The sequence below is a fragment of the Entelurus aequoreus genome, linkage group LG22, assembly GCF_033978785.1.
Source record: "Entelurus aequoreus isolate RoL-2023_Sb linkage group LG22, RoL_Eaeq_v1.1, whole genome shotgun sequence".
Classification (NCBI taxonomy): domain Eukaryota; kingdom Metazoa; phylum Chordata; class Actinopteri; order Syngnathiformes; family Syngnathidae; genus Entelurus; species Entelurus aequoreus.
The window spans coordinates 30,057,888-30,084,195 of NC_084752.1; the positions used below are offsets into that span (position 1 = coordinate 30,057,888).

The following is a 26,308-nucleotide window of genomic DNA, read 5'->3' on the forward strand; positions in this document are numbered from 1 at the left end:
GAGGAAGAGCCCAACTCGTGTGGACACAAGGAGTGCGATAGTGGGCAAGGTAAAATGGCCATCTGTCTCCTCACAAAGCAAACATTCACACACCTTTTTAGAACATCCACTAGAATAGAAAAGCCCTGACTGCATTAGTCATGTTTTGTCTATGCGTGTGCACACAGTGCCCTCTGGTGGATAAACCCTGCAGTGCACCCTTTCCTCTTTTGCCCAGGTGAGCCGCTTTGGTGAATGTTTCACCTGGAGACGATGACGTCACGACGCGTTCACGGAGGACAGGCCCAAGATCCCCGCTGATGAGTCGCCTCGGTGCGGATGTTTGTTTTGTGTCAATTTTAACGGCAGTTGTCAACTCCAAAGTTTTATAACGCGCGTTTTAAATGCGAGATGTCTCTTTCCGCGGTGTTTGTGCTGGACTTGAAGGGAAAGGTAAGCCGGAAGGACAGTAAAGTTCCAGTAGTTTCATGTTGTGATTGAACACTTATCTACCTCTACGTGACTGTTTTACACGACGCAACAAAAACACAACATTCTAAAATGTACGCGGTAAGTGTTACAAAAATACTGTAATGGCGGTCGCATAGTTAAAAATTAATGACGTGCTGGCTGCACTGTTGGGCGTGCATTTGTGTGCTTCCGGGTTCATGGAAGAAGCGATACTGCACACTTGAGCGTCGACCTGATACCAAGTAAAATATTTGACTTTTTCATCATTGATTCTTAAATTGTCAAGTATGATTATAATCAAAATTAAACACGGGACAAAAAAGATATGTTCATCAAAACACTTATCTGTTAACAATTTATTACAAAGAAATTCAAAATAATCCTTGTTGAATACAACAATAAAAGTAAAACAATACATTGTTTGCCTTATTCTTTCCTTATCCAATGATTATGTTTGAGCAAAATAAAATAAGTAAAGAAATGCAAAAAAAAAATACTATTGCCTCTTGTTCAATTCCTGAGGCTTTTCCCCCCCATTAAGGCCTCCTTTCCCCGAGCCCTAGTACACTGCAAAAACTGAAATCTAAGTAAGAATAAATATCTCAAATAAGGGTGATATTTGCTTATTTTCTGTCTGATAAGATAATTCTTCTCACTAAGCAGATTTTATGTTAGTGTTTTACTTGTTTTAAGGGTTTTGGTCCTAAATCCTCTCAGTAGGTTATTGCAGCTTGTTGCTGAGATTTTATATTGAGTAAAACATGCTTGAAACTAGAATATCAAGTGTTGCAAAGCTGTGTCATCAAAACTCACAAGTATAAAACTACTTTTTTAAAGTAACAATTTCTTATTTCAAGCATGTAAAAAAAAAAAATCCTGACGTTGACACAATTGTGTCTCATATTAAAACAGATAACAGCCTAATGGACTTTTGCTGTTTTATTTTCAATGAAACAATAGAAAATATGTACTCATATAGTAGTACACTTGTTATTAGTGAGAATATACTTATCTTAAGGTATTTTTGGGTTCATTGAGGTTAGCTAATTTTACTTGTTTTGGAAAGTCTTGACAAGCCAAATTTTCTTGTTCTATTGGCAGATAATTTTGCTTAGTTCAAATAAAATACCCCTAATTTTTGTATTTTCTTTTCTTGTTTTTGAACACTGACTTTTTGCAGTGTATATATAAATATACTAGGGCTGTCAAAAATAACAAGTCAACTCATGTGATTTACCAAAAAATAATTATTGAATAATATACACCAGGGTATCCGGGGTCTTAAAAAGTCTTAAATCCATCCATCCATCTTCTTCCGCTTATCCGAGGTTGGGTCGCGGGGGCAGCAGCCTAAGCAGTGAAGCCCAGACTTCCCTCTCCCCAGCCACTTCGTCCAGCTCCTCCCGGGGGATCCCAAAGCATTCCCAGGCCAGCCGGGAGACATAGTCTTCCCAACGTGTCCTGAGTCTTACCCGTGGCCTCCTACCGGTCGGACGTGCCCTAAACCCCTCCCTAGGGAGGCGTTCGGGTGGCATCCTGACCAGATGCCCGAACCACCTCATCTGGCTCCTCTCCATGTGGAGGAGCAGCGGCTTTACTTTGAGCTCCCCCCGGATGACAGAGCTTCTCACCCTATCTCTAAGGGAGAGCCCCGCCACCCGGCGGAGGAAACTCACTTCGGCCGCTTGTACTCGTGATCTTGTCCTTTTGGTCATAACCCAAAGTTCATGACCATAGGTGAGGATGGGAACGGAAATGGACCAGTAAATTGAGAGCTTTGCCTTCCGGCTCAACTCCTTCTTCACCACACAGATCGATACAGCGTCCGCATTACTGAAGACGCCGCTCCGATCCGCCTGTCGATCTCACGATACACTCTTCCCTCACTTGTGAACAAGACTCCGAGGTACTTGAACTCCTCCTCTTAAATCCAATAATTAGAATTTAAGGCTTTAAAGTGTCTAAATTGCTCCTAAAATCTCATAAAAGGTCTTAAATATGATTTTGAAAGGTCTTAAAACTATTGATGTCAAATGCAGCACCACACTTAGTGTGTGTGAGACTATCAGTGGTACTTTAACTTTTTATTTAAAACATGCATAAACTTCAGTCTGCAGCACGGTGGAACAGGGGTTAGTGCATGTGCCTCACAATACGAAGGTCGTGAGTTCAATCCCGGCCTCGGGATCTTTCTGTGTGGAGTTTGCATGTCCTCCCCGTGACTGCGTGGGTTCCCTCCGGGTAATCCGGCTTCCTCCCACCTCCAAAGACTTGCACCTGGGGATAGGTTGATTGGCAACACTAAATGGTCCCTAGTGTGTGAATGTGAGTGTGAATGTTGTCTGTCTATCTCTGTTGGCCCTGTGATGAGGTGGAGACTTGTCCAGGGTGTACCCTGCCTTCCGCCCGAATGCAGCTGAGATAGGCTCCAGCACCCCCCGCCACCCCAAAAGGGACAAGCGGTAGAAAATGGATGGATAAACTTCAGTCTTGCTTTGAAATGTTTCCATTTTTGAGGACGCTATAACGTTTGCCATTTTTTTTAAAATTCTGACTTCCGAACAAATCTTGGTTCACAACAGAGAGGTTTGTGGTGTTTTTAGTTAGGTTAAGCGTTTTGTATTCCATTGTGAAAGAGCTGTGAATAAATTCATATACTTTGCAAGTAATTCCAAGCCTCCAATTTTCCTTCTAGTCTTTTGTAGTTTTTTTTTTACTGTATCGATGTGAAATGGGTCCTAAATTGTATTCATTATGGTCCTAAAAAAAGTCTTAAATTTGGCTTTTTGAAACCTGCAGAGACCCTGATACACACACCGGTTATTCACAAAATTTTTTTTTTTTTTACTTTACATTCTCATTTACCTTAACCATGGTTGGTTACCCGGGTTACAGTGAACAGGTAAATGTTGACCAATATGTGCTCAGCCAGTGGTTCTCAAACTTTTTTTTTTTTTTTACCAAGTACCACTTCAGAAAACACGTGATTCTCCAAGTTCCATCATAATGACCAACACTAAAATACTGTAGGCCTAAGTATCCTTTAAAAACAAGGCAGAGGTTTTTATTTATCAAGTTTATTTAATATTTTTGGCCACGGTAACATTACACAAAGTTTGAACAGTAACACTGTGTTAGGAAAAGAAAACACAGTAATTTTAATCAAATGATTCTTTGGCGTACCACTAGATCAGGGGTCAGCAACCCGTGGCTCTCGAGCCCCATGCGGCTCTTATAATAACTTATAATGAATAATTCACCCCAAAACAATATCCTACCCTAACACCCTACTGTGCAATATTACCCTTCGAGTGCAATACATCCAACACTGATTGTTATTTATTACTCCAGTACTCTTGTCTTGTTCTGTATATTGTACAGTATTTTGTATAGTGTTTTGTATATTGTACAGGATTGCTTATTATTTTATTGGATAGTAGTCTTGTTTATTTCAATTCTTAGTTTTATCTTTATTACCTCTTGTGTAATTTATTTGTATCCCATATTTGTTCCCATTACCGCACCTTAAATTGGAGTCTTTAATCTCGTTATATGCAAATATAATGACAATAAAGTCCATTCTATTCTATTCTATACTATTCTATTCTTAAGTGCCGACCTAGTGGCTCCCTGGAGCATTTTTAAAAAATGATTGAAAGTGCAAAAAGATGGGGGGAAAATATCTTTTTGGTTTTAGTATGGTTGTTGTTTGAGGACAAACATGACACAAACCTTCCCAATTAATAGAAAGCCCACTGTTTAATATGAGTATTTGGTGGACATCGTTTTGTCCTACTAATTTCGGCGGTTCGTGAACTCACCATAGTTTGTTTACATGTAAAATCTTCCACTCCTTCTTTGTCTCATTTTGTCCACCAAACGTTTTATGCTGTGTGTGAATGCACAAAGGCGCACTTTGTTGATGTTATTGACTTGTTGGAGTGCAAGCCAGGCTATTTAGGCTAGCTGCATGTACATATTGCATCATTATGCCTCATTTGTAGACAAGCAGTAGAAAATGGATGGATGTAGGTATATTTGAGCTCATTTCATTTCCTTTACTTTTATCCTCTTTGTATATAATTTAGTTTTGCATGTCTCATGACATGTCTGTATGTAATATTGGCTGCATTTCAGATAGTTGTTTGTGTGTCACGTTGTCCCAGACCACAGCAAACGTTACCTAGCTTGCCAAAGATTGTAATAAATCTATTAAAAGAAGACAGCCTGCCGTTTCCTTTAACTCATTTTAAGACTTATATACGGCTTTTCATTTTTTGCGGCTCCAGACAGATTTGTTTTTTTGGTCCAATATGGCTCTTTCAACATTTTGGGTTGCCGACCCCTGCACTAGAGGAAGCTTGCAGTTTGGGACTCACTGTAATCTATGAATTTGTCACCCACAATCCTCTTTTTTTTGTCCCTGTTTAGGTGCTGATATGTCGGAACTACAAAGGCGACGTGGACATGGCGGAGATTGACCACTTCATGCCTTTGATTATGCAACACGACGAGGAAGGACAATTGTGTCCTGTGATGTCACACGGCCGTGTTCACTTCATGTGGATCAAACACAGCAACCTCTACTGTATCCTTCACTGGCTTTTGGAGGTACATGCCTCTTATTATGATGCAGTGCTTTTCTACACCACAGCATACTGCAAGCAGCATGATAAATAATTAATAATATCTGTATCAATCTAGACTAAGCATTAATATAGTTAGGGCTGCAGCTATTGGTTGTTTTAGTATACAAGTACTTTATTGAGTAGTTTGTTCGATTCTTCAAATAAAACAGATTTTCTAGCCTCAATGAGTATTTTAGGGAAAATAGTTTAAAGAAAACGTTTTTTTTTTATTGCTTAACTTCATTTGTTTTTTTAATAAATGCAGATCAGTCAACACAACCATGAACAACACTCAATGTCAACAACATTCTAAAATCACATTGAGCACTTAACAATAACCTCTTAAATTGAAGGTGCAAAACTAAAGAATATGTAAGAAATTCTTCATAGAGTGTAATAAAATAGTGCAAAGTGTGAAAATGTAAACACAAGGCTATTTTGGTTCATGTAGATCAGTGTTTTTCAACCATTGTGCCGCGGGACACTAGTGTGCCGTGAGATACAGTCTGGTGTGCCGTGGGAGATTATCTAATTTCACCTATTTGGGTTAAAAATATTTTTTGCAAACCAGTAATTATAGTCTGCAAATGATGTGTTGTTGTTGAGTGTCGGTGCTGTCTAGAGCTCGGCAGAGTAACCATGTAATACTCTTCCATATCAGCCGGTAGCTAATTGCTTTGTAGATGTCGGAAACAGCAGGAAGCAGCGTGCAGGTAAAACGGTGTCTAATGCTTAAACCAAAAGTAAACAAAAGGTGAGTGCCCCTAAGAAAAGGCATTGAAACTTAGGGAAGGCTATGCAGAACGAAACCGGCTACAAAGTAAACAAAAACTGAATGCTGGACGACAGCAAAGACTTACTGTGGACCAAAGAGGGCGTCCACAATGTATATCCGAACATGACATGTCAATCAACAATGTCCACACAAAGAAGGATAAAAACCACTGAAATATTCTTGATCGCTAAAACAAAGTAGATGCGGGAAATATCGCTCTAAGGAAAACATGAAACTGCTACAGGAAAATACCAAAAAAAGAGAAAAACCCCACCAAAATAGTAGCGCAAGACAAGAAGTAAAACACTACACACAGGAAAACAGCAAAAAACTCCAAATAAGTCAGGGCGTGATGTGACAGGTGGTGACAGTACACCTACTTTGAGACAAAAGCTAGTGAGGCATGCTTGGTTATGGTTTAAAGTCATATCCAACAATTGCGACAACTTTTTACTGTCAACTGAGTTTCGTTTTTTTTTAATGATTTCTGCTGGTGGTGTGCCTCCGGATTTTTTCAACGCAAAAATTTTTGAAAAACACTGCTGTAGACGTGTGTGGTTTGTGTTTCCATCACATTTCACAGTTCAGGGTAGTTTATACAAATAAGGCTGATGACGTATGGAGGAGTGGTTTAGTATATTTCTACACTGATACCATGTAAATACACGGACAATAATATAGGTCATATTTCCTTCACCAAAGAGCAGGTCAATTAAATACAAAGCAACATTCTACAAAATGATACGATTTATAAAATAAAGTGTACTGAATTGTTCAGAAAAAGTCGGGCGTTTGTCCGCAATGTCAAACAGTCAGAAAGTCATGCTCTCAGTAAATTATTAATTCATGATGGTCAGGTGATTCATTATGGTCAATTTCAGCTGTAAATAACAATATATAAATAATAAATGTCAGATTTTATTTATTTATTACTTTGGAGTTAGCTGGTTAGCATTAGCATTCTGTTCCATCGGGTTGAGGCTAATAACTACACAAATGGAGTGTCACTGACTACTTTTACAACATGTAATAAAGTAAATAGTTATTATTTGATGTTATTTACCTTATTTACTCATGTACTGCCTCCTTTATTTCACATGTATCCAATGAAGTCTCAGAGTAGTAAGCAGCTGAGGTCGTTGCGGCTTCATACTCCTCTGTAAATACGTTTAAAAGAGTCCGTCCACTTCTCGTAGCTTTGGTTATCAAAATGAAGATTGTAAAAAAATAATACACAATAAGTTTTAAGATCGCACTCATCAGTGTTCAACCAATCAGCGTTCGACAGCACAGCCCGCCCCGATAAGGTTCCGAGAACCTTCCAAAATTCCACCTAGCTGGCAGGAACTCCGAAAATGTCCATAAGAACTAAATCTACCCCGGGTAGTTTTTGGTGGAAACACAGGGGTGGACTTGATTTTCCTGAGGTGGAAAAGGGCTCCAGAGAAACCTGAGAATAAATATTTTTTGCAGGTTTAGTGCCAGGAAGCTACAGCTGTGCTCTGTGTGAGTGCAGCTAAGGTGGTCCACATTGGTCTGACTACGGTCTTTTTAACTAAAAATACAAAAAACTACCATACTGTCGAGGTGACTTTTCCGGTTTTATCGACAATTTGTTAGGTCTTTTCTCACTCCATGATCTTGATAGTTGATACTGTTACCTGATTGGCTGTTAGCGTGTCACTCCCACTGATCAGTGATCACTCCCTACGTTGCTCGGTTACCAGAAAACGAGTACCTTTGTTCATGCAACCAATCTATTTATTGTTTTAGCAAATGCATATTTTATTTATATCAATTACGTGTCTATTATGATGTATAACAGGGGTGCACATTACGTCGATCGCGAGATACCGGTCGATGGCGGAGGGTGTGTCAGTTGATCGCCAGCCAGGCATTAAACAAATAGCCCTAAAAAATAATGATCATCAATCTTCACTATGACGTCACTTTCTTCACTTGATTGACATTCATGGCACCCAAGGCTCTTGTGAGATGGCGCTGGCTGCTGTGAGCTCAGTATTAAGAAAAAATGACCGACAGGAAGGCAAGAAACACATTTTATTTCAACAGACTCTTGCGCCATACCTGCCGTCAAAACTCCAAAGATCGACTGCACAGTTCCTGTCTTCACAATAAAAGACTTGCTTCATCCTGCCTGTCTCAGAAAGCTGGCGTGCACAAGCTAGCAAGCTACGGAGTTTACCGCCAATGTATTTCTTGTAAAGTGTATAAAACATGTACGGAAGCTAAAAGCAACCACTTTCATGTGGTATTGGACAGAAATAAGGACTTTTTTCTCCTCCATTTGAAAATGTGGACGTTATCAGCAGTATTGTCTGATTCCAATCAGTGCAAGTCATCAGAATCAGGTAATACACCAACTCATATTTTTGTCTTCATGAAAGAAAGGAACCTTTATGTGTTAAACATGCTTCTATTATCATTAAACACCTTTAACTTGTTAACAAAAACGTATCTTTCGTAAATAAATACAAATTATACCGTATTTTTCTGATTTAAATTGCAGTTTTTTTTCATAGTTTGGTGCGATTTATACTCTGGAGTGATTTATGTGTGAAATTATTAACACATTCCCGTAAAATATCAAATAATATTATTTATCTCATTCACGTAAGAGACTAGGCGTATATCAGCAATCGTCACACCCACACGTCAACCAATAAAAATTTGGCGGTGGCGGGTCATGGTAGAAGTGCATTGTCTACCTTTGGAGTTGGCAGAGTTGTTCAGAAGCGACACAGAGGAAGAAGATCGCATCGGATTTAGCGATCAGGAGTGACAGATTGTTTGGTAAACGTATAGCATGTTCTATATGTTATAGTTATTTGAATGACTCTTACCATAATATGTTACGTTAACATACCAGGCACGTTCTCAGTTGGTTATTTATGCCTCATATAACGTACACTTATTCAGCCTGTTGTTCACTATTCTTTATTTATTTTAAATTGCCTTTCAAATGTCTATTCTTGGTGTTGGATTTTATCAAATAAATTTCCCCAAAGTGCGACTTATATATGCTTTTTTCCTTCTTTATTATGCATTTTCGGCCGGTGCGATTTATACTCCGGAGCGATTTATAATCCGAAAAATACGGTATATATGAATGAGGTAGATCCCCCTCGACTTGATCAATTGAAAAGTTGCTCGCCTGCAGAAAAAGTGTGTGCACCCCATCATTTTATCGCCCAGCCCTAAATTTTGCTGCACAGTCACTTTTGTAACCCGTTTTTTGAGTCCGTATGATGTTTGTTTGTGAAATCATTCTCAGATTGCAAACGAAACCATGCCTGACTCTCTCCAAAATCGCGTTTAGCGTGTTATGCAAACACCCTCTACTTGGAGACAACACGATGAAATGCCCCCAAGCCAAAGATGATCGACCCAGCCATTGAAAAATGTATTCAAGTCAATGCCTAAACAGACACCTTACCCCCTTTCTAGGGACAGTATAGCAGCTGTGCTACAAACTAAAAAGCCTTGGACAAAATGTCTTTAACCTGATACCTCTACAGTGGTGGCCACTACTAACAAGAACTGCAATGCCTCCCTTGTCTACTCATTCCTCTACAAACTTGTTGAGGTAAGCGTCCACTCTCTTTGGACATACAACCTATTAAAAACCAATTAAAAATAGGCATCCGGCACAGTTGTGAAGAAACATTTTTGTGGTGTCGAGTAGGTGTTCACGGAGTATTTCAAAGAACTGGAGGAGGAGAGCATTCAGGACAACTTTGTGGTCGTCTATGAGCTGCTCGACGAGTTGATGGACTTTGGATTCCCTCAGACGACTGACAGCAAGATCCTGCAGGAGTAAGGCTAGAGGCCAGGGGCCGTATTTATCAAGCGTCTCAGAGTGCCATTTTACACTTAAGTCCTGAGAATTTGCGAAATTTACTCCTACTCTCAAACTTAAGAATAAAAGCTATTTATCAACTTTTTTATGTCAAAGAATCACTCCTACTCTCCACGATATTTAAGAGACCTTCAGAGGTGTCTTAAGTGGTTAGGAGTTGCCAGCAGGGGATGGCACTGAGGCGAGAGAGACGTGCGCGAACATTCAGGGAGCGGAAGGATGTCCTGGCTTTGTTTGATGACGAGCAGCTGAGCAAACGGTATCGTTTAGACAGAGCGGGTATTATTTTTGTCACATATTTAATAATTTTCTATTCCTTGTTGATTTCTGCATGTGGCTGCAGTGGGCCAGTATATATAGAGCCACCCACACCAGTTTCAAATTAGTTGCCTAATTAATGAATTGGAAAGAAAATGTTATGAGAGTAGCGTATGTGTGTGTGTGGCCCTTTAATAGGTGACAGCATGTGAGGTGAGTGATGTCAGTGAGTGTGTGGGCGAGAGAAGAGAGGGAGCGGTAGCGTGAGTGCGGGCAGGGACTAGTTTGTTTTGTATTATTTTGTAGATTATTGTCAAAATATACACTCCCATTGTCCACTTAAATATTTCTAAGATATTTCTTTATTCTTAGACAAGGGATTCCCTTCCGTGATTGGTCATTTCTATGGACACAGAAATGACGTCACCTAAAATTCCGTTTACGGCACATAGTAATGTCGTAATTCAGCTCTGAGTGTGACACTTAAGATTCAGTCCTACACTTCGCTGAAAGTGTGAGTAAGACGCTTGATAACTAACTTTTAAGTGCAGCTTTCAGCGAAGAATTTATTTACACTTAAGTCAACTCTTAGCAGACTTCTTATAGTATAAGAGGTTAGTTCCAAAATATAAAGGAATTGTGCATTTTGTGATAAAAGCATGAAATTTGGTACACTTATAGCAAAAGGCATTCTCAAAAGATTTGGATGTGGAGCCATCATGAATTTTCAACATGGCGCCCATGGCAGCCATTTTTCAAAATGTCCGCCAGCAACAACTGTTTTCTTATGAATGATGGATTTAATATGATATTTCAGACTTATTTACCATTCATACTACTTGGTAAATGTCTTTTGGGTAGTGGAACATGTTCATTGAAAATTCAAAATGGCCGCCAACTGGTTAGATATGGATGATCTCTATGTTTAATTAAATTTTTATCTTGATGCAGAATTTGAATTGGGAACTTTGGAATTTCTAAGAATCTTCTCTCTATCTCAAAATACTCATGTTAAGCAAGGGAAACCTAGGGTCTATGCCAGGGAAGACTAGTCACAGTCGCCTTCACAGACACAAAGGGCTGTGCACTGTAAGCGGGATTTTTTGCACTTACACTGCCCAACACAACCCTTCTTGCATTTGCATGAGACAAGTTCATAACTTGACTGGCCTGCATCTGGTAGGCATGTCCAGAAGGGTTCATAGTCCCCCTCAGGTGACTTTGACCAGCCCCATTCGCACGGTGAAGGTAGTTCTGGTGTTGACACCAGGACTGTACCCCACACGTGCCCTCCTTGGTATACAGCTCTCTTAACATGCTCTTCTAGGTCAGCCTTGGTAGGGGGGATTGTTTGCACATTGTGCCTCTTTGCAAATAACTTCCTCCTTGCCGTATTGATTTCTGTACATGTGCTGGTTCGGTCATAGACCAAGATAACAAACCTCTCAATTGTGGCCATTACCTCCTGTGGTATGTCATCTGGGGCTGAAGACACTTTCAACTGGGCATGTGTAAGTTCTGGAAGCACAGACCATACAGCCCATGCAGTCTTTTTCCCATGGCCAACAAAGCTTGACACAGTGTAACAACCCGTCAATGCATGGAACACTGGTAGTGCACATGCTTTCTCGGGCCCGAGCCCTGCTGCAATTTCATGGGCTGCCAAATATCGAAAATTCTTACCAGTACCGAAAGCCAACCAAAGCTCATCCTCTGGTTGTAGAGTCTGAGCCACTGCCACAGCCAGCACCACAACATCAGTATCAACTATTTGAATCATAATTTTGTGGTGGCCGTTTCTTGCTGCATGGGCTACGTGCAATAACATGCGACTATCCGCTTCCTCATGCGTGCAAGGAGCAATCGATGTCCTATCTGGGAGAGGTGGTTTGCTAAGGACTTCCATGTCACTTGTGATGACAAGCTGTTTATCCTCCTGCACAAACCATCTGAGCAGAGCCTCCGAGAGAAAGGCAAACAACTCAGTCTTATTGCTGTCAACTCCAAGAAAGTTTTGCCAGTTCCTGGGAATGGCTGCATCACCTACCACACGTCTCTGAATTCCAGTGCCACGCTTTGCTCTCGTCGCAGCTTTCAGAGAGACAGACAAGTAGTGGTCCCACACCAGATCAAGCCTGGACACAGTTTCAAACTTTCTGGTCAGATTTTTAACCATTTCTGAGTTAGAAGGAAGCTTCTGGCCAATTGTAAAGTTCCAAATTTGAATTCTGCACAAAGAAAAGGAAATAAAAAATAATACTGGTTTGACACCGAGATCACCCATATCAGACAGTCATAAAAGTGATGGCTGCAATCTTGAATAGGTCAGCCATCTTGAATATTTAATGACACATTTAGATTATCCAAAAGACATTTACCAAGTACTATGTATGGTAAATAAGTCTGAAACATCATATTATATCCATCATTCATAAGCGAACAGTTGTTACTGACAGCCATTTTGAAAGATGGCTGCCATGGGCGCCATTTTGAAAATTCATGATGGCTCCACATCCAAATCTTTTGAGAATGCCTTTGGCTATAAGTGTACCAAATTTCATGCTTTTATCACAAAATGCACGATCGTTCTGGTTACCAGCTGCACTATTAGGAGTAATTCTAAGAAGCTTGATAAATACGGCCCCAGATATCCAAATGACGTGTCTATGGGACATAGTAGCTTGAAGCGTTGTTTGTTGTTTCTTACAGGTACATTACTCAGGAGGGCGCCAAGCTGGAGGTGGCCAAGTCAAAAGTGCCCACCACCGTGACCAACGCCGTCTCCTGGAGGTCGGAGGGCATCAAGTACAAAAAGAACGAAGTCTTTATTGATGTCATCGAGTCAATCAACGTACTGGTAAGTTTCTCTTTCAACAAGTCAGTGTTCCTCTGTTGCATTAGGGCTCCACCTAGTGTTGTGAAGTGTAATTTACCAGTTTTCCAGAACACGTAAGACAGCGCCGAAGCACGTAGGGCTGTGGAGTCGCGACAGTGTGACGTGTTGTGCTGTAAAGCTGTCTTGCGCAAGCGTGAAATTGCATAAACTTATATATACATATGTATATATATATATATATATACATATGTATATATATATATATATATATATATATATATATATATATATATATATATATATATATATATATATATATATATATATATATACACTACCGTTCAAAAGTTTGGGGTCACATTGAAATGTCCTTATTTTTGAAGGAAAAGCACTGTACTTTTTAATGAAGATAACTTTAAACTAGTCTTAACTTTAAAGAAATACACTCTATACATTGCTAATGTGGTAAATGACTATTCTAGCTGCAAATGTCTGGTTTTTGGTGCAATATCTGCATAGGTGTATAGAGGCCCATTTCCAGCAATTATCACTCCAGTGTTCTAATGGTACAACGTGTTTGCTCATTGGCTCAGAAGGCTAATTGATGATTAGAAAACCCTTGTGCAATCATGTTCACACATCTGAAAACAGTGTAGCTCGTCACAGAAGCTACAAAACTGACCTTCCTTTGAGCAGATTGAGTTTCTGGAGCATCACATTTGTGGGGTAAATTAAAGGCTCAAAATGGCCAGAAAAAGAGAACTTTCATCTGAAACTCGACAGTCTATTCTTGTTCTTAGAAATGAAGGCTATTCCACAAAATTGTTTGGGTGACCCCAAACTTTTGAACGGTAGTGTATATATACACACACAGGTCTGTCTCAGAAAATTACAATATTGTGATAAAGTCCTTTATTTTCTGTAATGCAACTAAATACATGAACATGTCATACATTCTGGATTCATTACACATCAACTGAAATATTGCAAGCCTTTTATTATTTTAATATTGCTGATTATGGCATACACTTTAAGAAAACTCTAAATTCCTATCTCAAAAAATTAGAATATTTCCTCAGACCAAGTAAAAAAAAAAATGTATAACAGCAAAACAGAATCAAACATTTGAAAATGTCAATTAATGCACTCAGTACTTGGTTGGGAATCCTTCTGCACGGATTACTGCATCAATGCGGCGTGGCATGGAGGCAATCAGCCTGTGGCATTGCTGAGGTGTTATGGATGCCCAGGATGCTTCAATAGCTGCCTTTAGCTCATTTGCATTATTGGGTCTGGTGTCTTTCAGCTTCTTCTTCACAATACCCCACCAATTCTCTATGGGGTTCAGGTCAGGGGCGTGGCAGGCCAATCGAGGACAGTAATGCCATGGTCAGTACACCAGTTACTGGTGGTTTTGGCACTGTGGGCAGGTGCCAGATCATGCTGGAAAATGAAATCATCATCTCCATAGAGCTTTTCAACAGATGGAAGCATGTAGTGCTCTAAAATCTCTTGGTACATCCAGAATGTATGACATGTTCATGTTTTTAGTTGCATTACAGAAAATAAAGGACTTTATCACAATATTCTAATTTTCTGAGACAGTCCTGTATATATAGATATATATATATATATATAGATAGATATATATATCTATATATATATATATATATATATATGGAATAGGCTCCAGCCCCTCCACGACATCGAGAGACAAGCAGTAGAAAAATCAAGGTTGTAATTTCCTGCCGTGCAGTTGGAGACCTGCTGGCTATGTCTGTGTCGCCTTGGAAACGCTCGAGTCGAAACTAAAGTGGCGTGCTTCGCTTTGCAGAACGCAGATTTTTTTTTTTTACCTCCGCCAAAGAGGTTATGTATTGGCCTGGGTTTGTTGATCTGTTTGTTAGCAGCATAACTCAACCAGTTATGGACAGATTTAATGTCCAAAAAACAATTCCTCTCAAATGACTACGAACACACTTCACTTCCTGCTTGCGGCGTTCATTGTCTCCACCTTTGCCGGTCTCGCCCTGCGCAGAGGATTCTGGGAGATGTAGTTTATTCACTGGGGGAAAAACTACACTTACCAAGTTTTCGTTTGGTACCGTCACACGTCATGGTATTATTGAGAATACTTTGAAACCGAAATACTGTGGCATTTATAATACCATTATATACGTTGTATATATGTATTCATAAAGTTTGGTTCTTTTATGAATTTATTATGGGTCTACTGAAAATGTGACCATATATACAGAGTTCCAATAATTTCTACAACTCTTATTTTTTTGTGATAGAGTGATTGGAGCACATACTTGTTGGTCCCAAAAAATATTCATGAAGTTTGCAAGAAGGCGCTTTTGGTAGCCATCCACAAGCTTCTGCTTGAATTTTTGACCACTCTTCACAAAATCGGTGCAGTTCAGCTAAATTTGTTGGTTTTCTGACATGGATTTGTTTCTTCAGCATTGTCCACACATTTAAGTCAGGACTTTGGGAGGGCCATTCTAAAACCTTTATCCTAGTCTGATTTAGCCATTCCTTTACCACTTTTGATGTGTGTTTGGAGTTATTGTCCTGTTGGAACACCAAACTGCGCCCAAGATCCAACCTCCGGGCTGAGGATTTTAGGTTGTCCTGAAGAATTTGGAGGTAATCCTCCTTTTTCATCGTCCCATTTACTCTCTGTAAAGCACCACTTCCATTGGCAGCAAAACAGGCCCAGAGCACAATACTACCACCACCATGCTTGACAGTAGGAATGGTGCTCCTGGGATTAAAGGCCTCACCTTTTCTCTTCCAAACATATTGCTGGGTGCTGGGTATTGTGGCCAAACAGCTCAATTTTTGTTTAATCTGACATCACATGGACAAAGATAAGACCTTCTGGAGGAAAGTTCAATGGTCAGATGAAACAAAAATTGAGCTGTTTGTCGGTCACTTCAGGAGCTAAACATCACCGTGGTTGTTGTGCTCTGCGGGTGTTTGCTCTTAATTACCTCACGGATTAAATTATGTTTTTTCTGTGCTAAACATTTATTGAGTCAACCTGTCCTTTGCATTAGTTGCAGTTCTGTTTAACAACATCGCGGCCCTAATAAAGACGAACTGTATAGAAAACTGATGGAAGGGTGACAAGTTTCTATAATCAGTTAGACAGCATTTAAACATTCCTGTACATTTTTAATCATGTTTTACTCATTTATTCAGGTGAACGCTAATGGCAGTGTGATGAGCAGCGACATTGTGGGCAGTATCAAACTAAAGACCATGCTGTCAGGAATGCCTGAACTGCGACTCGGCCTCAACGATCGAGTGCTCTTTGCTCTTTCTGGACGTATGTACGCTGTTACCATCTTGATGAAGTTCGATCCCGGTGTTTATTTTTAATTTTTTTAAGGTGACAAGGGCAAGACAGTGGTGATGGAGGATGTGAAGTTCCACCAGTGTGTGCGCCTGTCACGCTTTGAAAACGACCGCACTATCTCCTTTATTCCTCCAGACGGGGAGTCTGAGCTCATGTCATACCGCATCAATACTCACGTTAGTACCTTTCATGTACTACACAATACATGTACTGTATCGTCCAACACAATACCTTTCAGACTGGTCAAACTTAGATTTATTCTGGTTCAGAAACAATGTTTTCCATTAAAAATAATCTAAATCCGTTAGAAGATCAAACTGCCACCATTGTAAAACTTTATAGGCAAAGTTTTGAACAACCACGTAAACATAGTCAAAGTATTTTAAGATTTAAATGATAATATAAATGGTATAAAATAGACCAGGGGTTCTTAACACTTTTGACCTGAGGGCCCACCTTTTCCAGTATTGAGGGGCCGGGGGGCCTCTCAAATATTAACATTGAATTAGTAATCTTACTCTTGATTTAATCATATTCCGAATCAGAATCAGAATCAGAAATACTTTAATAATCCTTAATGATATCAATCAATCAATCAATCAATGTTTATTTATATAGCCCTAAATCACAAGTGTCTCTCTAATCCAGTTACAGTTTAACCTTGTCAAATGATATGAAACCATGTGTTAATCACAAATTATCAAGGCTTAAGTCAGGCTGATTACAAATGTAAATACTAATCAAATATACTACAAAAGAAGGGACTCATAAAAACTGATGGACAATAAATCTACAAACAACTATGCGGTGCTAAAATAAATACATTATAGCTAAATTAAATCCAAATAATAATATATTTGTAAAAAAAAACTGTCAATATAATTAAAGTGGAAATGGAAAATACAGCTTTATTACTTGAGTCATAATTTTTGCACTTAGAAACTTCTCTATGACTTTAGCTCGAGACTTTTTCGGTTTTATGTAGTCATTACTGCCACGAGTGGTGAAGAGGTGTATTACAACTGAGTAACACAGCGGTCCGTACGGACCACAGCTGAGAAGCAGATATTTTTTGGCGGCCCTCTAGGGGGCGCTAGAGGCCCAACAATTGCCCCTGGCCCTATGGTTACAAATGTTATATACAATATTAACATGTAAAAACAACTGAACACTCAAGCTTCTTTTATACAGATGTGACGGATGTCAGCAACAGTACTTTGCAAAAACCTCAATTCCCAATGCCTTAAAGTACCAGTAGAGTGGAATAACATGTTGCCTCTATATTGAAGCTATTATCATATACACAAAATTTCCAAAAGTATTTGGCCACCTGCCTTGAGTCACATATGAACTTGAAGTGCCATCCCATGGAATTGTCAAATGTTTTGGTATCCTGGAGCATTCAAAGTTCCTTTCACTGGAACTAAGGGGCCAAGCCCAACTCCTGAAACACAACCCCACACCATAATTCCTCCTCCACCAAATTTCACACTTGGCTAAATGCAGTCCGAAATGTAGCGTTCTCCTGGCAACCTCCAAACCCAGACTCGTCCATCAGATTGCCAGATGTAAAAGCGTGATTCATCACTCCAGAGAAGGCGTTTCCACTGCTCTAGAGTCCATAGGTGACGTGCTTTACACCACTGCAACCCACGCTTTGCATTGGACTTGGTGATGTATGGCTTAGATGCAGCTGCTCGGCCATGGAAACCCATTCCATGAAGCTCTCTGCGTACTGTACGTGGGCTAATTGGAAGGTCACATGAAGTTTGGAGCTCTGTAGCACCTGACTGTGCAGAAAGTCTTTGCACTATGCGCTTCAGCATCCGCTGACCCCTCTGTGTCAGTTTATGTGGCCTACCACTTGGTGGCTGAGTTGCTGTTGTTCCCAAACTTTTCACTTTTCCTATAATAAAGTTGACTTTGGAATATTTAGGAGCGAGGACATTTCACAACTGGATTTGTTGCACAGGTGGCAGTCTATGACAGTTCCACGCTGGAAATCACTGAGAGCGGCCCATTCTTTCACACGTTTGTAGAAACAGTATCCATGCCTAAGTGCTTGATTTTATACACCGGGCCAAGTGATATAGTGTATATCTGATGTATGACACCAAAAGACTTGCGAGTAAATAGATATGATCAAAATAGTATCAATCTCACTGAGATTCCCGAGCCATTTTGAGAGATAATGAGGAAGCAAATCACATCATCGCGTGACGTCAAAATAGGAACCGCAGATCCCTTCATCACCGACAACAATGCAAATCATGCAGACTTTGTGAGAGACAACAGAGACTACTTTCGGGAAAATTATGATCCAGGACCTTATATTGTTGATCCTGAATATAAAAGATGAGCTACAAGTTTTAGAAGCTCTGCGAAACAGATCCCGCTTTAGTGAAACACTAAGCAACATGTAGCATTACTGCTAAGTGCTGAACAAGAACGACAAGCTACCAACATAATAGAACGATAGCTTACAGTACAATGTCTGCTCTTACTGTGATGACGACCAATAGGATGTCCATTTCTTCTCGTTTATATGAAGAATTAATCATGATGCACACAAAGGGTTAAAAAGGAAATGTCTTCCTGCAGACACTGTCTTTGGTTGTGTGTGTTTGTCTCCATCTCTGGGTATAAATTAAATGTCACAGATGAACAACTTCTAAATTTATGGCTGAATCCTTTGAATATCCAGATGAGACGTATGTAGAATAACTTTGACGAGCCGAGACACGATGATATGGGAGCAACAGGACATTGCGGCCAGCTAGCAGTAAAGGAGCAGAGGGCTACTTACTACTTGTTATGATAACATTGATACTCAGTGGCCTAGTGGTTAGAGTGTCCACCCTGAGATCGGGAGGTTGTGAGTTCAGACCCCGCCAGAGTCATACCAAAGACTATAAAAATGGGACCCATTACCTCCCTGCTTGGCACTCAGCATCAAAGGTTGGAATTGGGGGTTAAATCACCAAAAATGATACCCGGGAATGGCACCGCTGCTGCCCACTGCTCCCCTCACCTCCTAGGGGGTGAACAAGGGGATGGGTCGAATGCAGAGGACAAATTTGTTATGAGTATGTTATGAGTATCAATCCGCCGCTAAAAAATACTCTGTCTGCGTTAGCGCTTATAATAACAACATCCCTAATATTTTGGTATACAGGTCATGGTATGTACATAGAGTATTGTTGGCGGGTTTTGGATGGTTATTTAGAGGGTTTGTGGGCGAAATTGACGGACTATTTCTGTATGTATTTATTTACGACTTAGAATGCATAAAAATAAAGAAAAACATATGTTCATGTCTGAAAAAAGGGATTGTAAATGACAGACAGCACATCGCTTTCTATTATTTGCGTATTTCCAGTATGATCTGATACTATGGTCAGAGTGCAGAAGCGTTACTCCAGTGACGTCAGCCTCCGGAAATTACTTAACACGTTCGGAGCGGACTTTTGTGACTTTTTAGATGGTATTTTCACACACTTTGCAGATTGTAAATACAATTGGATGTGGTTTACATGGATACAATGAAACACATATAAAGTCAACTTGTTTTTCCACTCGCCTGCTACTTTAAGAGCTTTTTATTTCCGTTCCCATAGCAGCGCACTTCATGCTACAGGTTGTAGCGGCACACTTGGATTAATGACACAAGATGCAGAGAGCTTCGAAAGAGTTGTGCAAAAGTGGAGGCTTGCGCCTTCACAAATTCAACTCAAATGAAGAAGCAGCGCTCGCTTGCTTAGACCCCTCTGAAAAAGCAACAAACATTGAGCCTCTAGGCTTTAATCCAACCCCATCAGAACATGCTCTCAGCATTCAATGGTCGATAAAGAATGACACTTTCAGCTTTAAAATCAGCTTGAAGGATCAGCCTTCAACCCGTCATGGTTGTCTTTCTGTCGTCGCCTCTCTATATGATCCACTTGGATTCATGGCGCCATTCAGACTAAGTAGAAAACGTATCCTTCAAAAGCTTTGTCACAAGTCATCGGATGGGATGACCCACTCTCAGACGATATTAAGCCACGGTGGGAGGAATGGATAAATGGTCTTCTCAAGTTGAAAGAGGTGTCAAAATTGTGAGGAGAGAATTAAAGTTGCACCAGTTGAAGCTCTCTGGATCTTGTGTCATTAATCCAAGTGTGCTGCTACACAGGAAACAAATGCGTGTGTGTGTTCTAAACATGGCAGACTTGGTAATAGAAGACGAAGACGACTATCTTTGGGAAAATGAGGATTCACACCCTTATATTTTTGAAGCTGAAAATACAGAGAATGAACTGCTATGTATATAAGAGTGAGCACGAAGGAAGGGTCAAACGGAGCAGACGGAAACCGAGAGAGTGAGGTCGGCGTGACTTGGTCACGGTGTAGATGTGGAACTTGAAGCCAAGCTATTTTGACATAAATCGAGTGCCTACCCCGGCCAGCTGGACCAAACGGACAACTGTCCATCGATTGAGTTACTATGATATTGATCACGATGCACACAGCACGTCATGCTTGTTATTACAACTACAATACATACGATGTCGAGCAAACTGTGTACAAACAAAACATGAAATGTGAGCTAATACTTTGCAGATACTGTAAAATGATTGTTCATGTTTTTCAGTACGTACAGATTGGTGTCCAATCGCATTGTGTGGTGCATTACAAACATTGAGAAAAATTGGGTGCTGACATAGAAGCTAGCTTACCTCTTGCCGTAGTTAGCTAACCCCACCCCTTACAATGCCCACCCACTTAACTCCAAGGTAATTGTCACCTGGTGCCCACAACAAATATAGACACACATGAATATATGCAAACTTAGATTCAAACTAACAAAATATGTTAAAGATAAATAAAATAAATAAATAAATAAATACTACATAAGATATACAATAAAATATAACGTAAAAGTAAATAAACACAGGGAATGAGGGTCGCGGAGGGGGGGGGGGGGGGGCTTCAGCGGTCAGCTCTGTCTAAGTTGTGTTACTCGAATCGCTTGGGGTGATGTCGAGCTTGTCCCTAATAAGGTCTAGGAGGGGGCCCCAAGTTTTATGGAAAGATGACACAGATCCTTTCTGCGAGAACCGAAGCTTCTCTAATTACAGACACCGCAAGACATCTTGTATCCAACTGTTATGGCTCGGCGGAGACGCAAGCTTCCATTTAAAAAGAATTGTACGCCTAGCCAGCAGAGTCGTTAACGCAATAACATGACGAGCGGTTGCAGGTAAATCGTCCACCTGCGGAACGCCAAAAAGGGCAGTCAGCGGGCTGGGTGTTATTGTCCTATCAAGGGCCTGCCCGACAGTATCAATAATAGCCGACCAAAAACTTGAGAGTTTTGGGCACGTCCAGAACATATGCAAATGGTCAGCTGGGGATTGTCTACAGCGGTTACAAGCGTCACTATGTTTGGGGTATATTTTAGCCAGTCTAGCATTAGTGAAATGTGCTTTATGTAGTACCTTACATTGTATTAGGCCATGCCTAGCGCATATAGATGATGAATGTACCAGCCTCAAAGCTTCTCTCCACCTCCCGCCAGGTATAGGTGCCCCAAGGTCATGCTCCCAGGATTCTCTGACAGGTGAAGTGTTAAGTGGATTCAGAAGGCCGATTTCATTATATATGACAGATATCAAACGTCGTTGGTCAGAGTCAAAGGAGAGAAACCGATCGATTTCTGCTTCTGGGGGGCGGTTGGGAAAATGAGAAAATTGTTTTTTAATAAAATGCCTTGTTTGGAGGTATCGAAAGAAATGAGTATTAGGCAGATTGTATCTTGTTGACAGAGAAGCGAAGGAAGAAAACACTCCATCGTGGTACAGGTCATTGAGAATTTTAAGGCCGTTAGTTGACCAAACGTGAAACGCAGAATCAGAGCAGGCAGGGAGAAAGGCGGGATTGTTCAAAATCGGAGCACCGCTGGAAGCCCTGTGCAAGCCGTGATGTTTCCTAAATTGAGTCCAAATTTTAATGGTATTTTTAACAATTGGGTTTAGGGAGGTCCCCAATGAACATAAGGGTAGCTTTGAGCAAATCACCGCGTGCAGGGAACCATTAGATGATGCCACCTCTATGTGAGCCCAAGGTGGACAGTCGGCTGGGGAGTCGCAGCGGACCCAGTACAGAAGTGTATTAATATTGCAGGCCCAGAAATAATTTCTAAAGTTTGGAAGTGCTAGACCACCCTCCGCCCTAGGGAGCTGTGGAATGGCTTTCCTAAGGCGGGCTGGCCTGTTTTGCCAAATGAAAGCAAGAAGTTGTTGATCGAGGCCAACAAAAAATGATTTGTTGAGACATATAGGGATGTGCTGAAAGAGATATAAAAATTTCGGAAGTAAAATCATTTTTATGAGGTTAATGCGGCCAACCAGGTATAGGGGGAGGGCAGTCCACCTGGACAAGTCCGATTTACATTTGTCCAACAGTGTATTGGATGCATTTTAAAGTGATTTAGAGGTAAAATGGATTGCTCCTATTAGCTGCATTGCTAGCCACCTAGAACGAGAGGTTTTTCTTACAAATTAGAATTCAAAAAGCCCAAAAACCTTTTGTCCTCTTGTCTCTCTTAAGGATTGAGAACGATAAGCAAAATTCCCCAAAAAGTCCAGTTTCCCTTTTAGTCATTGACTAGCACTGCTCGACTTAAATCTCGTCCATTGGAGATTTGTGGACCTGTGTTCGAAGTCCAGGCATAGTGCGGGACTGGACACATGATACAAAGAGATTGCGCAAAATTGTTACCTCAGAGCCATAACAGAATATCCGACATTTGTTCACCTTTTTTTTTTTTTAAGATATTAGCCTTAACCTGACCTGTCACAGCATTACTCAAGTTAATCACTTTTACTAGTAAAACAACATAATGCTCCAGCTTTGATAACAAGTGACAACCAGGCAAAACAATGGTGACAGTCTTTGAAGAGTGAACACGTATACAATTATTATCCAACATGTTTCACAGGTTAAACCACTGATATGGATTGAATCAATCATTGAAAAGTTCTCTCACAGCAGAGTTGAAATCATGGTAAAGGTAAGCAGCTCCACAAACATGAAATGTTTACTAAAACTGTCTTAAATGAAATGCACATGCCCTATACGTGTGTGTTTTTTAAATCCTCAAGGCCAAGGGACAGTTTAAAAAACAGTCTGTTGCAAACAATGTAGAAGTGAGTGTCCCTGTCCCCAGCGATGCCGACTCACCCAAGTTCAAAACCAGCACAGGCCATGCCAAATACGTACCAGAAAAGAACGTAGTGGTGTGGACCATCAAATCTTTCCCGGTAAGAAAGTCATTACACATTTAAAAAATATATATCAACAATGTTCTTAGTAACTGATCTAAAGAATACCCCCTCTATCATTACAGGGAGGTAAAGAGTTTCTAATGAGGGCTCACTTTGGTCTGCCCAGTGTGGAGAATAATGAACTTGAGGGCAAGCCTCCCATTACTGTCAAATTTGAAATCCCATACTTCACAGTCTCAGGAATACAGGTTGTTAACTTGTAGATGCTTTGAATTATATTAACTACTGTAGACCAGGTCCATGTGCAATTGTATAATGTTTTTCGCATTCTTTTTCCAGGTGCGATATATGAAGATCATTGAAAAAAGTGGGTACCAAGCATTGCCGTGGGTGCGCTACATTACACAAAGTGGAGGTACTTCAATTGTTTTGCATTTAATTTGTTTATAAGATACAGTCAGGTGAAAAAAGTAGGACGCAGTGGTGTTGATTTTTTTTATGTTTTATATATATATATATATATATATATATATATATATATATATATATATATATATATATATATATATATATATATATATATGAAGACATGCTAGCATGAACGTAATACAGATATTAGGGGTGCTGCAAAAAATCGATTCACATCCAAATCGCGATTCTTATTCATCCCGATTCTAAATCGATTCATGATTTTCAAAAATCATTTATTTTGTTTTGTTTGTATTTTGTTCAAGCAGGGGTGACCTTATGTAGACAAAATTATATAAATGCAACATGTTTGACTGGCTACGTTCTCTCTGCTCCATTTGTTCAAAGAAGTGTGAAAAATTTACAAACTTTTGTAAGCAACGTTGTAGTTCAGTTTTCTTTGAGTCGGGGTCATTTGGTGCAAATTCCGATAAAAATACAGAAAGGCATTGAAATGATGGGACTCCTATCTATTAGAGGTGCTAAAAAATGTTAATCGTGATTCTTATTTATCCCAATTCTAAATATTTTCAACAATCTATTATGTAAATAAACCTATATATATATACACATATATATATATATATATATATATATATATATATATATATATATATATATATATATATATATATATATATATATATATATATATATATATATATATACACACATGCACACACATGCATATATATGTATATAAAACAACAACAAAAAACAGGAGCAGTTACACAGAACAAGCCAATGAGGTGTCAAGTTTGCAGGTAAATTTTTCTGCACTGAATTTCTTGACACTCCATTTTTAAACACTGATTTTTTTTTTAAATTTTTACACTGAATTTTTACACCCTGAATGGTTGTCTGTCTATCTGTGTTGGCCCTGCGATGAGGCGATGATAGGTCCAGGGTACCATGCCTTCTGCCCGAGTACAGCTGGGCTAAACTCCAGTCCCCTCTCGACCCCGACAGGGACAACCGGTAGAAAATGGAGGGATGAATTTTAAAACGCACACATTTTTATTCAATGAAATTGTCCGGATAATTTGATGTGAAAAAAAATTCAGTGCCCCAAACAATATTTCGTAATAAAGACACAAACTAACTTCCATTATCACCCTGTTGTTTTATGTGTTACATGGTGTAATCAATAGTATTATTTGTAATAATTGAGTAGTATAAGAAGAGTCGAGATATGAGGCAAGTGAGATATTATTTATTTAAAACATGTATTCTTTTTTTTTTTTTAGATTACCAATTGCGGACCAATATGTAAAGCTTGAGGGGAAGCTTTGTATCCCTTTCTTCCAGGACTTCCAGGAGAGAATGAAATGTTCTTTTGACCTACCTGACTTGAGAGATTGTCTTTGAATTTCACCTCAACTTTTTAATGCCTCTGATTAGTTGATTGTGGTGTTTGTAGGTTGTTTTTATTTCTGTAGATAAAAACTGAGATAATTGTTTTTGGTGCTAAAAAAGAAAGGTTTAAAGTCATCTAACACCTTCAATCACTGTCCCTGAAAACCTCAAATAAAGCCAGAAATCTTGGGGTTATTTTAGATTCTGATTTACATGTCGACAGTCACATCAAATCAGTAACAAAATCGGCCTACTATCACCTCAAAAATGTAACAAGACTTAGAGGGCTCATGTCAGCTCAAGACTTAGAAAAACTTGTACATGCCTTTTTTACCAGTAGGCTAGACTATTGTAATGGTCTCCTTGCAGGTCTTCCCAAAAAAAACTGTCAGGCAGCTACAGCTTGTTCAGAACGCTGCTGCTAGAGTTCTAAAGACCAAAAATTGTGAGCACATAACACCAATTCTTAAATCCTTACATTGGCTCCTTGTACATCAGAGAATTGATTTCAAAATCCTCCTGCTCACATATAAATCACTACATGGTCTAGGGCCGAAGTATATCACCGATATGCTCCTACTATATAAGCCCTCTAGATCACTAAGATCTTCTGAGACCAATCCCAGAGTAAACTCAAATCAAGGGAGAGCATCATTCAGTCACTATGCAACAAATAGCTGGAATAAACTTCCTAAAGATGTCAGACTTTCCCCAACTCTGACTACTTTTAAAACTAGACTGAACATTTTTATGTTCACCTTAGCTTTCAGCTAAATCTTTCGATCTTTTAACTTTTAATGTCTGCACTGTTTTTATTTTTATTGTCTGCATTTTAATTTTGCTTTTATTTTCTTTCATTTTATTTTGTTGTCTGTGAAGCACTTTGAGTCTGCCTTCTGTATGAAAAGTGCTATACAAATAAAGTTGCCTTGCCTTGCCTATTGTCATTGTCAAGGCTTCTGAAAATAAAGCACGTTTGTTGTAATTAACCCATTTGTTATGAGTAATGTTTTTATGGTTGC

General features: G+C 39.6%; 1 protein-coding gene across 2 annotated transcripts; it reads left to right on the forward strand.

Moving 5' to 3' along the window:
• ap1m2 (adaptor related protein complex 1 subunit mu 2) lies at positions 1-26,168 on the forward strand. Of its 2 annotated transcripts, XM_062032357.1 has the most exons (13): positions 1-49; positions 218-432; positions 4,882-5,038; positions 9,393-9,460; positions 9,560-9,690; positions 12,701-12,848; positions 16,038-16,164; positions 16,228-16,370; positions 23,177-23,248; positions 23,340-23,498; positions 23,585-23,710; positions 23,802-23,877; positions 25,178-26,168. In XM_062032357.1, the coding sequence occupies exons 2-13, from the start codon at positions 391-393 to the stop codon at positions 25,201-25,203; spliced, it is 1,275 nt and encodes a 424-aa protein (XP_061888341.1). In that variant the 5' UTR covers positions 1-49; positions 218-390; the 3' UTR covers positions 25,204-26,168. The 2 variants fall into 2 exon arrangements, with proteins under 2 accessions (XP_061888341.1, XP_061888342.1); XM_062032358.1 differs by lacking the exon at positions 1-49 and having other exon boundaries at positions 218-312.
• Positions 26,169-26,308: the final 140 nt, after the last annotated feature.

Excerpts from the sequence above, each read along its gene's own strand:
- ap1m2 (XM_062032357.1), top strand. The coding sequence starts at position 391 with ATGTCTCTTTCCGCGGTGTTTGTGCTGGACTTGAAGGGAAAG. Across the intron at positions 9,461-9,559 it reads TCCTCTACAAACTTGTTGAG|GTGTTCACGGAGTATTTCAA; the intron begins GTAAGCGTCCAC and ends GGTGTCGAGTAG. Across the intron at positions 12,849-16,037 it reads TCGAGTCAATCAACGTACTG|GTGAACGCTAATGGCAGTGT; the intron begins GTAAGTTTCTCT and ends TCATTTATTCAG.